We start from the raw sequence: 14,429 nt of genomic DNA on the forward strand, positions 1-14,429 counted from the left end.
ATTCCTCCAGCAGTTTGTTTTTTTTGCTCAATAAATGTGTAGTTTGAATCCAGAGCATGTACAGCACAGATGCAGGTCGTTTGGACTCTGTTCCCTATCAGTGTTTTTCCTCCACCACATGCTATCAGACAATTTCATAACCATAAATGTCTCAACATGGTATGTGACACAGTTAAATCAATCATTAATTTCTCAGATAGGTTATGTTTCCAACAGGGAACTCTGATAGTGGTGGAAGGTTGTTTATCAGGCTGGAGGTCTGTGACTAGCAGTGTGCCTCAATGGTCGATGCTGGTCCCATTGTTGTTTATCATGTATATCAATGATTTGGATGCAAATGCACAAGGCTGATTAGTAAGTTTGCAGATGACAAAATAGATGGTATCTTGGACAGTGAAGATGGTTATCAAGAATTACATCAAGATCATGATGATCTGGGCAGATGGCCCATGGAATGGCAAATGTAGTTTAATTCAGATAAATGTGAGGTGTTGCATTTTGGGAAATCAATCCAGGGCATAACAAGAGGAGTTGAGTATAGGAGCAAAGAGGTCCTTCTGCAGTTGTATAGGGCCCGAGTGAGACCGCACCTGGAGTACTGTGTGCAGTTTTGGTCTCCAAATTTGAGGAAGGATATTCTTGCTATTGAGGGCGTGCAGCGTAGGTTTACTAGGTTAATTCCCGGAATGGCGGGACTGTCATATGTTGAAAGACTGGAGCGGCTAGGCTTGTATACACTGGAATTTAGAAGGATGAGAGGGGATCTTATCGAAACATATAAGATTATTAAGGGGTTGGACAGGTTAGAGGCTGGAAACATGTTCCCAATGTTGGGGGAGTCCAGAACAAGGGGCCACAGTTTAAGAATAAGGGGTAGGCCATTTAGAATGGAGATGAGGAAAAACTTTTTCAGTCAGAGTTGTAAATCTATGGACTTCACTGCCTCAGAAGGCAGTGGAGGCCAATTCTCTGAATGCATTCGAGAGAGCTAGATAGAAACATAGAAAATAGGTGCAGGAGTAGGCCAATCGGCCCTTCGAGCCTGCACCGCCATTCAATGATCATGGTTGATCATCCAACTCAGTATCCCGTACCTGCCTTCTCTCCATACCCCCTGATCCCTTTAGCCACAAGGGCCACATCTAACTCCCTCTTAAATATAGCCAATGAACTGGCCTCAACTACCTTCTGTGGCAGAGAATTCCACAGATTCACCACTCTCTGTGTGAAAAAAAACTTTCTCATCTCGGTCCTAAAAGACTTCCCCCTTATCCTTAAACTGTGACCCTTTGTTCTGGACTTCCCCAACATCGGGAACAATCTTTCTGCATCTAGCCTGTCCAACCCCTTAAGAATTTTGTAAGTTTCTATAAGATCCCCCCTCAATCTTCTAAATTCCAGCGAGTACAAGCCAAGTCTATCCAGTCTTTCTTCATATGAAAGTCCTGCCATCCCAGGAATCAATCTGGTGAACCTTCTCTGTACTCCCTCTATGGCAAGAATGTATTTCCTCAGATTAGGAGACCAAAACTGTATGCAATATTCCAGGTGTGGTCTTGAGCTCTTGATAGTGGAGTCAGGGGGTATGGGAAGAAGGCAGGAACGGGATACTGATTGAGAATGATCAGCCATGATCACATTGAATGGTGGTGCTGGCTCGAAGGGCTGAATGGCCTACTCCTGCACCTATTGTCTATAACCTTTATAGTGAATGGTAGGCCACGGGGAGTATTGTAAAACAGAGGAATCTATTTCTCTGAAAGTTGCATCACACGTAGATAGGGTTTTGGCACCAGGCCTTCATCAGTCATGGAATTGAGTACAGAAATTGGGACGTTATGTTACAGTTGTACAAGATGTTAGTGAGGCTGCATTTGGTAATGTGAGCAGTTTTGGTGTATAATGGTGCCATGGAAAGAGTGCAGAAAAGAGCTACAAAGATGTTGCCAGGATTCAAGGAATTGGACACTAGGACTTTGTTCTTGGAGCCTAGGAGAAAGAAGCATGATATTATAGAGGTGCATAAAATCGAGGAGCATGAGCATTAAGTGAATGCACTTAATCGTTTTCCCAGGGTAGGGCAATAAAAAGGACATACGTTTAAGGTAAGAGGGGAAAGCTTTAATAGGAACCTGAGGGGCAACATTTTCAGAGGATGGTACATATATGGAATGAGCTGCCAGAAGTGTTCGAGGCAGCATCAAGAACAAGTTTAAAAGACATTTAAGACAGGTATATGGATAGGAAAAGTTTAGAGGAATATGGGCCAAAAGGAGGCAAATGGGACTATCTTAGATGGAACATCTTGTTTGGCATAGACTGGTTGGGCCAAAGGGCCTGTTTGCATGCTGTATTACTCTATGAGTAGAATTGTTTGAGAGCTCTTCCAGAGCTGGCACAGGCTGAAGGGCCTGTGCTAACAATGGTTCTTATGGTTTTCCTGGCCCATGGACATGATGAATGTATCCATCTGAAATCGGCTATGACTTGAATGAGCAATGTAGTGTAGTGTGGGACAATGGCGCTAATTTGGGCGGCACTGAGAGCGGTGGATGTCTTCAGTGGAGGACAGTCTGTGAGTTTGTGCTCTTACCTTGGTGGTGAGGAGTGGAAATTGCAGGACGGTGATGGACACATCGCAGCACCTGGTCATCAACCCAATGCCAACTATTGGAGGCCCTGACTTGGTAAAAACGGCTTTTCAGCTGCCTTGGCAAAATCCAGAAATTCAGCTGAAAATATGGAAGCTTTTGAAAATGGGTTTAGAAACATAAGCTGGAGGAGCTTTCTAGCCCACTGCGCAACAGAATATATCATGGCCATTCCTCTACCTCAAGAAGACAAAGACACAACATTTATTATAAACAAGGAGCTGACAAAAAAAGACAAAGTGCTGGAGTAACTCAGTGGGTCGGGCAATATCTCTGGAGAACATGGATCGGTGACGTTTGGGGTCAGGAGCTGTCTAAAAACTGGTAAACAGAAAGCTGGAAGAGAAGAGGGCCAGCACATTCTTGTTAATTGTCTCATAGGCAAATTAACTTGGGGGTGAATTGTCTCCTGCCTCGTGGACCTGTTTTTTGCTTTTCCAAAGTGTCTATCCACAGGATGTCCTGTTTTCTCAGACTCACAGGTAAGTCCCACAAGAACATTTGTTTGTTGATTGAGTGACTCCTGATTGCACCTTTGGTCAGTATAAGAAAATAACTGCAGATGCTGGTACAAATCGAAGGTATTTATTCACAAAATGCTGGAGTAACTCAGCAGGTCAGGCAGCATCTCAGGAGAGAAGGAATGGGCGACGTTTCAGGGTCGAGACCCTTCTTCAGACTGGTCAGTGTCAAGACATCTTCACAAGCTGCAGCTGTGCAACGAACCTGACTACTCCCATGTCGTGCCTGCCACACCAATAACTCTTTAAAAAAATACTCCTCCTCACTTAAAAAGAAAAAAGAAATAGAAAATATAAAGATGCACATAAATCAACAAGACTATCAGATCCAGAAACGTCTAACTGCAGATTCTGGATTACAAAGAAAGGCACAAAGCGCCGTAGTAACTGCGGGCCAGGCAGTATTTCCGGGAAATAGCCCATCGGAGCACCAACCAGAGGTGCCGAGACAGTGTGCAGTGTGCAGCGCTGACTTGTCGGCCGAGACGCTCTGTGTTTCCGTTCTCTGGAACTAATTTTGCAACAGACGCAACGCGGTGAGTTGCTGCCACATTGCACTTTACATACAAGCAGGGCACCTGCGCGAAATGCCGCCGGCTGTGTCCTTAATCGTTCATGGTTCTAGAGCAACCCTTTTTTTAAAACAGCGAGCACTGCGCACACTGCAAACAATGCGCTTATTTGCACAATCACGATGACCGAGTGAATGAATATCAGGCCGGTAAACAGGCACTATTTTTTCCCCGTGTGATTTATTTGCGCTACATGATAGGCTACTGTTAATTTCCTCCCACCAGCTCGCCGCTTCGCAAATTCGTGCTTGGGAATCCGTGTCCAGTGTTGTCGGTGTGTGTTTGCTTGGTGATCTCGGTGCTTTGCGAAAGGATTCGGGCTTCCCCGTGCAGTTACAGCAAACTACACAGGTCAGCCTGAGGATGTGACAGAGAGTGAGGCTCGGCTCGGCTCGGGAGACCCGTAAATCAGTGGCCGCCATCGCGAAGGGAAAGCAGGGTTACCGCAGGCTGCAAACGCTACAACGCTCACAATTAGATGCTTCTAAAACTAAGTTAAAGTTGCTCAAATGAGATAATCAGGAATGCAGTGCCTACGAAGGGGTGGTGCGAGCACATCAGATATTTTGTTTTTCAGAAAAAAAGAAAGGCGGATGGATTAAATTCCATTTATTTTCAATGCTGCATGACTTTATAACCGGAAATGAGGAAGGTTTGCTTGGGGTACAAGGAAGGAGTTTAATTGCAACAGTCTTTCCAAGAGAGGGGATGGGCAGTTTTGGTGGGCTGCTGCTGGTGTGTTTCGAGATCCTGAAAAGTTTGTAATCTGTTTTATCCCTGGGTGATGCAAGTGCTTTGCAACCATTGGAGTTCGTTTGAAATATACCATGTTGTAATAAATGCAGTCAGCATTCACGAAAACAAAGAAACGTGTTGAGGAATAAATGTTGGCAAAGACTGCTATTAGAGTGCATCATGTACTGGGTGGGGTACTGGGTGAGCTTGTTCTGGTCTCCACTCGCGTTCAGCTTTCCCCAGTTGTGTTAGTGAGGTGGCTGCACCTGGGAGAGTTGTGAATTTGTTGGGTGAATAAAATAGGGTTCACCTATACGAGTGTTTGATGATCACTGCAGACTAGGTTGATGGGCTTATTTAGATGCTATGTGATTTATGATGCAGGTGGAATCCTGATCTTTGGTGGTGTCTACGTGGAGTTTGCATGTTCTATTAGTGACCCCATGGGTTTACCCCGGGTTCTCCAGTTTCCTCCCACATCCAAAAGATATGCAGGTTTGTGGATTAATTGGTTCCTGAAAATTGCCCTCTATTGTGTGGGTGAGTGGTAGAATCTGGAGGGAGTTGAGAGGAAAAAAAGAGAATAGGTTACAAGGAAAATTGCTCTGTGAAGCAGCACAGACAGGATGGGCTGAAATGACTTCCTGAGTGGGCTGCAGAAAAATATATTTAAGAAATCATTTACATTCATCAGAGTGAGCAAAAAGCTCTTAAACTGAAAGCTGCCACCTCAATCAGTGCTGCCCTCCCTCTGCACTGTATTGGGGTTGTCAGCCTGAATTATACGATTAAAAACTTTGGAGTGGAGCTAAGATTAGATAATTTGAAATACATCCTTGTGAATGTTGTGCTGGCTAAACACAGATACAAGCGGGATAGGCTGCATCATTATTTATCCACGTAAGATCTAATGAACTAATCTTGAGTCTTTTGAAAACTGACTAATAGTCTTTATATTGCCATCTGTTGGTTTGCTCTTACTAATAGTAATATGTTTCCATATCTGTGAAATGTTATGACTTAAGTAATAACTTTTTTAAAGTACAATATTTTATCTTTAAAGCCAGTAAATGACTGCCATACTATCCAACACTGGTTTAATCTTTTGGAATTTTCAACTATTTCTCCAACAGATTTGCTGTGTTAAATGAGAATCGCTAACACTTCAGTGGATGTTTACCATACAGAATGTTCTGATCACCGTTAAATGCTTTTCGACACATTATTGGCAAAAGTCTGGCCTGTGAAGAAATTTGGTGAGTCTCGTGCATAATGATAATCCACATTTTTAAATGGGAACTGTGCAAGGAATGTGTTTCATTGACTTTATTGTTGTGTAGAGTCATACATTGTGTAACCAGGCCTTTTGGCCACCATGCCCATGCCGACCAACATGCCCCATCTACACTAGTCCCACCTGCCTGTGTCCCTATTAAATTCCCCCCCTCCCCAACCCACCTTAAACATATGCCCTCTGGTTCTTGATTCCCCTACTCTAGGCTTAAAAAAACTTTGCATTTACCCTATCTATTCCTCTCATGATCTCAAGATCACCCCTCGCCCCCTTGTAATCCAAGGAATAGTGTCCAGGCCTGCTCAACCTTTCCCTGTAGCTCAGGTCCTTGAGTCCTGGCAACATCCTCGTAAATCTTCTCTGCACCCTTTCCAGCTTAACAACATGTATCCAAAAACAGGGTGACCAAAACTGAACTCAATACTCTAAATGCAGTCTCACCAATGTCTTGTACAACTGTAACATGACCTCCCAACTTCTATACCCAGTAGTCTGACTGATGAAGGCCAATGGGCTGAAAGCCTTTTTGACCACCCTATCTACATGTAACACCACTTTCAATGACCTATGTACCTGCACTCCTAGATCCTTCTGCACTACAACTCCAGAGCCCTACTATTCACTGTGTAGATCCTTCCCATGTTAGACTCCCCAAAATGCAACACCTCGCATTTCTCTGTATTAAACTCCATTAACTATTCTATCTGCCCAACCAATCAAGATCCTGCTGCAATTTTTTACAATCATTTTCACTACAATGCCACCCACTTACTAATCGTGCCTTGTACGTTCTCATCCAAATCATTGATATAGATAACTAACAGCAATGGGCCCAACACCAATCCGTAAGGCACTAGTTACAAGTCTCTAGTCGAAAAAAACAACCTTCCACCATCACCATCCGCTTCCTTCTATGAAGCCAATTTTTTATCCGGTCGGCTATCTCTCCTTGGATCCCATGCAATATACACCGATCAGCCAAAACATTATGATCACTGACAGGTGAAGTGAACAGCCAGTTCTTCAAGTTGATGTGTTGGATGCAGGAGAAATGGGCAGGAGTAAAGACCTGAGCGACTTTGACAAGGGCCAAATTGTTATGGCCTCTGGGGAGTGTTGTAGAGCAGAGGGATCTAGGAGTGCAGGTGAAGGTCGAGTCGCAGGTAGATAAGGTGGTCAAAAAGCTTTTGGCACATTGACCTTCATCAGTCAGAATATTGAGTATAGAACTTGGGCGGTCATGTTGCAGTTGTATAAGACGTTGGTGAGACCACATTTAGAATATTGTGTTCAATTCTGGGCACCATGTTATAAGAAAGATATTGTCAACCTTGAAAGGGTTCAGAAAAGATCTACGAGGTTGTTGCCAGGACTAGAGGGTGTGAGCTATAGGGAGAGGTTGAGTAGGCTGGGTCTCTATTCCTTGGAGTGTAGGAGGATGAGGGGTGATCTTATAGAGGTGTACAAAATCATGAGAGGAATAGATTGGGGAGATGCACAGAGTCTCTTGCCCAGTAGGGAAATCGAGGACCAGAGGATAGAGCTTTAAGGTGACGGGGAAAAGATTTAATAGGAATCTGAGAGATAACTTTTTCACACAAAGGATGGTGGGTGTATGGAACCAGAGGAGGTAGTTGAGGCTGGGACTATCCCATCGTTTAAGAAACAATTAGACAGGTACATGAATAGGATAGGTTTGGAGGGATATGGACCAAACGCAGGCAGGTGGGACTAGTGTTGCTGGGACATGTTGGCCGGTGTGGGTAAGTTGGGCCAAAGGGCCTGTTTCCACACTGTATCATTCTAAGACTCTATGTTGAATTGTGAAGAGTCTTGCAATAAAACCTGGCATGTATGTTCCTTGCACACCATTTAACCAAGAACATTGGCGCAGCGGGGATAGACTGAGATCTCAGGCTTGACTGAGACATGACCCAGTGGCAGTATATGTTCCTTGTGGATATTACCGTTCAGCAAAGAGTGGACATTGCAAATGCTCTTTACCCAGGCAGTAGCCAAAGTGAGTCAGCATCTTGTCCCGTGTGCTTCAGCACTGATTGTGAACCTGACGGGGAAGAGATAATGGGTGAAAGGAGGGGAACTTTACACAATCCATTTGGGTGAAGAGTCGGTGCCTTTAACTGTCTTGCAGAACTGAATTAGGAGATGATAGAATTCCAAATTAAATACAGTCAGGTTCGAACACGTGCTTTCTGAAAACATTTTATAAATGGGTCTTGTCATTGGAGAATTTTGGCTTTGCATTAATTTCTGCTCACAGGGAGTGTCCCACCTCTGCTGCTTGCTTTAAGCCCTATCATTCACATTTTAAGCAATAAGATGACATGGCCAAACAAGAACATCTTGTTTAATTTACTGTTATCTCAACCACAGTTGCATTTGTACCGGAAGGGGTGGAGGTAAAGAACAGAAATTGGGTCAAAGGGGAAACTGGATGAGCACACAGCAGAGAAGACAATAGATAATAGGTGGAGGAGTAGGCCATTCGGCCCTTCACGCCAGCACCGTCATTCACTGTGATCATGGCTGATCATCCACAATCAGTACCCCGTTCCTGCCTTCTCCGCATATCCCTTGACCAAAGATAATAGAGCGGAGCACGATAGACCACTCCGTCTAAATCGCCTATACTGAAGTGTAGTACGCAAAGGAGCCGTCCGTTACGCTTCTCGCAGTGCAATCAGTGTTTTGGGGGAACAGTATGTGTGATGATACCATTAAAAATACAGAATATATCTTATCTATCAATTCACAGATTTTTGTTATTTTTCTTTTAAAATGTTTCTGCAAGTTTCTGCCTACTAAAATGGCGCCATGACATACTACGGTTTTTAGGGTCGAGTGGTCTATGGTCTATTATCTTTGCCCTTGACTCCGCTATCTTTAAGAGCTCTATCGAACTCTCTCTTGAAAGCATCCAGAGAATTGGCCTCCACTGCCTTCTGAGGCAGAGAATCCAAGATTCACAACTCTCTGGGTGAAAATGTTTTTCCTCATCTCCGTTCTAAATGGCCTATCCCTTATTCGTAGACTGTGGCCCCTGGTTCTGGACTCCCCCCAACATCGGGAACACGTTTCCTGCCTCTAGCGTGTCCAATTCCTTAATTACCTTATATGAGATCCCCTCTCATCCTTTTAAATTCCAGTGAAAACAAGCCCAGTCGCTCCATTCTTTCAACATATGACAGTCCCGCCATTCCGGGAATTAATCTCGTAAACCTACGCTGCACTCCCTCAATGGCAAGGACGTCCTTCCTCAAATTTAAAGACCAAAACTGCACACAATACTCCAGGTGTGGTCTCACTAGGGCCCTGTACAACTGCAGAAGGACCTCTGATCCTATACTCAACTCCTCTTGTTATGAAGGCCAACATGCCATTTGCTTTCTTCACTGCCTGCTGTACCTGCATGCTTACTTTCAGTGACTGATGCACTAGGACACCCAGATCTCATTGTACTTCACCTTTTCCTAACTTGACACCATTCAGATAATATGCCTTCCTGTTCTTGCCACCAAACTGGATAACCTCACATTTATCCACATTAAACTGCATCTGCCCACTCACCCAACCTGTCCAAGTCACCCTGCATCCTCATAGCATCCTCCTCACAGTTCACACTGCCATCCAGCTTTGTGTCATCTGCAAATTTGCTAATGTTACTTTTAATCCCTTCATCTAAGTCATTAATGTATATCGTAAATGGCTGCGGTCCCAGCACCGAGCCTTGCGGTACCCCACTCGTCACTGCCTGCCATTCTGAAAGGGACCTGTTAATCCCTACTGTTTGTTTCCTGTCTGCCAACCAATTTTCTATCCATGTCAGTACCCTACCCCCAATACCATGTGCAGTACCCTACCCCCAATAACAGGGATTAAAAGTGACATTAGAAAATTTGCAGAAGGAAGTGGCAGGGCAGATAGAGAGGCTGAGACGAGGCGGGTGTGAATCAAATGAGCTGCTTCTGTAATGTAATAGTTCCCACAAACTAAATTTAAAATGTATTATGCATTCACTTTGGAATGGCACAAAACCTGATCCTGAATGCCTTCCACATTACTGTCTTGCACTTTGCCAGAATACCTCATACATATGTTTGTTAAGCAGGAAGCATAACTGCTGGTGACAAAGGTAGGATTGTGTTCATTGTGTCTGCCTTATAATTATTCCCCTTTTAAGCACCGCCGCTTAAAAAAAACCACGTTATTTTCTAGGTTTATGATTTTTCAAATGCTCTTGGGTTTTCCAACTGTCTAAATCTACTTGATTTTGTAATCTGCAGGCAACATGACCAATGTGTTTGTGTACGGCACTCTTAAGCAAGGCCAGCCCAACCACCACTACATGATCAGCGGAATCAAGGGGAGGGGGAAGCTTTGTGGCAGGGGCATTACAAAAGATAAGTATCCGCTAGTCATTGCAGGAAAATATAACATTCCCTTTATGCTCAACGAACCAGGATCAGGACAGGAAGTCAATGGAGAGATTTACACTGTTAATTCTCCACTGCTGCAATTCTTGGATGAGTTTGAAATTTGCCCAGAAATGTACCAGCGCGAGCAGGTGAAGATCCGCATGGTGGAGTGGAAAGCTTCGGAAAATAAGCTGTGCGATAAGCCGGATGCTGACGGAATGCTCCTGTGCTTTGTGTACTTCACCAGTACATACGACAGAGAGTGGTTAAAGCTTCCTTTCTACAGCACCTATGATGCTTTCGGGAAGTTAGGGCAGCCGAAATACGTCCTACATGACTAGGTAAATAGAAGTCTTATTGAAGATGATGGCTTGACATGTTAGATTTTCAATCTTGATACATTTATATAAATAATTCTTGTCAATTATGTCTCAAGTTTATTAAATTTTATTCCAAGCCTAATCTGCATCCTTATTTTAATTTCATTTGATAATAATAGAAATGTACATGTATGTCATTATTCAAGGTAGGCACATTTATCCATGTTTGCATTAGTTACTTTCAATCTTGGCTATATATTTTTGAAGGCTGTTTTACTCATGGATTTTGAGTTGTCAGCCCCATTTAAGTCAGAGAATATGGTAGCAGGCTGCAAACATTGCTGTGGGAAGCTTTGTTATTGTCAGATCACAGTGCAGACCTGAGCAAATGCTGACCGTGCAGCAATGCTGTATTTTTGAGGGTGAGATGGCTCATCACAGTGCCGTGCAGGAAAGAACTGCACATGCTGGTTTAAATCGAAGGTAGACACAAAATGCTGGAGTAACTCAGTGGGACAGGCAGAGATGCTGCCTGTCCCACTGAGTTACTCCAGCATTTTGTGTCTACCCTCATCACAGTACTACTGTATGATAGTAAATACTGGGTGCTCCAGGCCAATACTTAATGTAATGTAGTCACAAAATTGGGCAACAAAATAAACAATTTCACCCATTGTATTGTCAACCCAGCTGCTGTGGAGGTCTGCCTGGGTGGATGTGGAGAGGTTGTTGCATCTTGTAGCAAAATTGAGAAAGGAGGGGGTCGCTTTAAGAATAAGAGGCTGCCCATTTAAAAAGAGATCGGCAATTATTTTCTTTCAGAATGTACTTTTTGAGGAAAATTTTCCAGGATCTTTGACTGTTTCTGGGGCAGATGGATTCTTGATCAGCAGGAGGTTGAAATCAGAAAAGCTACAATCTTATTTGATGGCAAGCAGGCTTGAGGGACCGAATTGCCTCACTTAATTTGTATGATTTTGGTGGATTAAACGTCAGAATCGTTTAATCGGCATCCGCCAATAAGGCCAGTAGCAGCTTCAACCAATTGGGTTGTGAACGCAAAAAGCAAAGTAACCTTATTTCATGGACAATCTAACCTCTGTTCAGTTCTGAGGAAGTCACCTCTGAAAAAAAATGTCTGTATTCTGTTAGTGATTTACTATTGTAATCAACAGTTCAGGACATCCGTCAAAGTACTGACTTGCTTTCTGACCTACGCTACAAAACATTTTCCCCCCTATTCTGCAAAAGTTCATAAATATTAACGGCATCATTAAAAAATCCATATAGGAATGTGTACTGGAGTTACAGGTTGGAGTTATGATCAAAAATCGGGAGACATGATGAAAGTAAATCTTCTAAAACACTCCTCTGTAAAATGGACGTCACTCAAATTCCATGAGAACATCTCCTTCTCCGACGGTGTCTCCTGGCTTGCAGTTTACCCCTTTAACCTATAGAAAGGAGGTCAAAAAAGGTAAGGAACAGTCCTCGAAATAGACACGCCAATCAATATAATGCTGTTGTCTGCAAACACACAAGACATTGGTGGCAGTTACCAACCACATGCTACTACTAAACCTCTCGCTGTTCAGTGTGATATTTCAAAAATTAATATTTATTATAAATCACTTGCAATTATTTTGGAATGGTTAAGTCTCAAAAGTTTTCCATATTTTAATAGGTCATTGATTGAATAATTAATTCTGCTTCTCTACAGATGCTGCACACCCTCCTGAGTATTTTCCTCATTACTGCTTTGGCTACATTTTAAAAAGTGTAACCTATCACGAATTAGATTCTGTTTCCAACCTGCATTACACTTCATTTTACGCTATTTATTTGCATTTCATTAATTAGATCAATATGAACTAGTGAGGGAAGACCAGGCCTTGCCAAATCAAGAACTAGAACTATCTCAAAAGTGTATAATTAAGCTGGAATGATTGCAACCTCAAAACTGCTGGGTTAAAACAATATCTATTTAAAATTGATACATGAAATACAGAAGCCCCTGACTTATTGCCAATTCCTAACCACTCAAGGTCCTGAGTCTTAGTGTGATCAGCATTTTAAATTTAAACACAGCTTTTTACTTTATGCCTTTAAGTGGGATTATTGAATCATGTTCATAAGAGATCAGCAGTTGCAAGAAGGTGGACACAAAAAGCTGGAGTAACTCAGTGGGGCAGGCAGCAACTCTGGCGAGAATGAATGGGTGACGTTTCGGGTCAAGACTCTTCTTCAGACTGTGGCTGGCAGCTGCAAGGTTGACCCTCAATATTCCAATTAGAAGTAATTAAATGACAGCTTTCACATCTATTCTTACCGAACAGCCGACACTCAAAGCTATTTCCTGTATTAACTCCCAAGATTCACAGCCACGGTGATTCATAGCAATGTAACTTTTCCAACTATGCCCTATCCCTTAAAACATATTTTATTCACAAAAAGAAAATAATTGAATGTTAAATCGGCTAAGGTAAACCTACCTTCCCAGATTTAGTTGACATCAAACTGTTCTGCATTTTCATTGCTTCGATTACACAGACCTCCTGACCTTCTGAAACCTGCACAAGATTTGTTTAATGGAAAGAGATGCTTTAATTTAAAAAAATGATGTAGGTAAACAGACAAAGGAATTTACAAAAGAAAAACCAACATCCTAACACTTCCAAAAAACACCCCAACTTGATTCACAAATTTGTAGCATGAGAATGGCTCAGAAGGAGCCATTTGGGCAAAGGAGGATATTGCAGCTGCATAGAGTTCAGTCCTGTTGCTCCATTCTTCATGCAAGTTATTTAGTTCCCAATGTCTATTAAGTTCACCTTTAAGTGAAAATCAAAAACACTGCAGATGCTGGAAATCTGAAAGGGTTCAGGTAGGAATTGTGGAGAGAGAAACAGAGGTGGGCAAAATTAGAGCACATGATATTGGAGGTAGGGTACTGACATGGATAGAAAGTTGGTTGACAGACAGAAAGCAAAGAGTAGGGATAAATGGGTTCTTTTCAGAATGGCAGGCAGTGACTAGTGGGGTACCGCAAGGCTCGGTGTTGGGACCGCAGCTATTTACAATATACATCAATGACTTGGATGAAGGGATTAAAAGTACCATTAGCAAATTTGCAGATGATACAAAGCTGGGTGGCAGTGTGAACTGTGAGGAAGATGCTATGAGGTTGCAGGGTGACTTGGACAGGTTGTGTGAGTGGGCGGATGCTTGGCAGATGCAGTTTAATGTGGATAAGTGTGAGGTTATCCACTTTGGTGGTAAGAATAGGAAGGCAGATTATTATCTGAATGGTGTCAAGTTAGGAAAAGGGGACGTACAACGTGATCTGGGTGTCCTAGTGCATCAGTCACTGAAAGGAAGCATGCAGCTACAGCAGGCAGTGAAGAAAGCCAATGGAATGTTGGCCTTCATAACAAGAGGAGTTGAGTATAGGAGCAAAGAGGTCCTTCTGCAGTTGTACAGGGCCCTAGTGAGACCGCACCTGGAGTACTGTGTGCAGTTTTGGTCTCCAAATTTGAGGAAGGATATTCTTGCTATTGAGGGCGTGCAGCGTAGGTTTACTAGGTTAATTCCCGGAATGGCGGGACTGTCATATGTTGAAAGACTGGAGCGACTAGGCTTGTATATACTGGAATTTAGAAGGATGAGAGGGGATCTTATCGAAACGTATAAGATTATTAAGGGATTGGACACATTAGAGGCAGGAAACATGTTCCCAATGTTGGGGGAGTCCAGAACCAGGGGCCACAGTTTGAGAATAAGGGGTAGGCCATTTAGAACAGAGATGAGGAAAAACTTTTTCAGTCAGAGAGTTGTGAATCTGTGGAATTCTCTGCCTCAGAGGGCAGTGGAGGCCAATTCTCTGAATACATTCAAGAGAGA

At 43.0% G+C, this 14,429-nt stretch overlaps 2 protein-coding genes across 5 annotated transcripts in view; one reads left to right on the plus strand and one right to left on the minus strand.

The window, feature by feature from the left end:
• The first annotated feature begins 3,594 nt into the window (after window positions 1-3,594).
• On the plus strand, window positions 3,595-10,671 carry LOC144595134 (gamma-glutamylaminecyclotransferase-like). 4 transcript variants are annotated; one of them, XM_078402216.1, is made up of 3 exons: window positions 3,595-3,708; window positions 5,613-5,735; window positions 10,078-10,671. In XM_078402216.1, the coding sequence occupies exons 2-3, from the start codon at window positions 5,687-5,689 to the stop codon at window positions 10,548-10,550; spliced, it is 522 nt and encodes a 173-aa protein (XP_078258342.1). In that variant the 5' UTR covers window positions 3,595-3,708; window positions 5,613-5,686; the 3' UTR covers window positions 10,551-10,671. The 4 variants fall into 4 exon arrangements, with proteins under 4 accessions (XP_078258342.1, XP_078258341.1, XP_078258344.1 ...); XM_078402215.1 differs by lacking the exon at window positions 3,595-3,708 and adding an exon at window positions 3,962-4,095; XM_078402218.1 differs by lacking the exon at window positions 3,595-3,708 and adding an exon at window positions 3,964-4,018.
• pcca (propionyl-CoA carboxylase subunit alpha) overlaps window positions 8,094-14,429 on the minus strand; it is a 354,157-nt gene continuing 347,821 nt past the window's right edge. The window contains exons 23-24 of the mRNA XM_078402214.1: window positions 13,022-13,099; window positions 8,094-11,983 (exon numbers count right to left, since the gene is read on the minus strand). Of these exons, the coding sequence (XP_078258340.1) occupies window positions 11,915-11,983; window positions 13,022-13,099 (147 nt within the window). The 3' untranslated portion in view covers window positions 8,094-11,914. The remainder of the gene's footprint in view (window positions 11,984-13,021; window positions 13,100-14,429) is intronic.

Source organism: Rhinoraja longicauda, chromosome 7 (genome assembly GCF_053455715.1).
Source record: "Rhinoraja longicauda isolate Sanriku21f chromosome 7, sRhiLon1.1, whole genome shotgun sequence".
Classification (NCBI taxonomy): Eukaryota; Metazoa; Chordata; class Chondrichthyes; order Rajiformes; family Arhynchobatidae; genus Rhinoraja; species Rhinoraja longicauda.

Coding starts and splice junctions, on each gene's coding strand:
- LOC144595134 (XM_078402216.1), top strand. CDS start 5,687: ATGCTTTTCGACACATTATTGGCAAAAGTCTGGCCTGTGAAGAAATTT. Junction 5,736..10,077: donor CTGGCCTGTGAAGAAATTTG/GTGAGTCTCGTG, acceptor TGTAATCTGCAG/GCAACATGACCAATGTGTTT.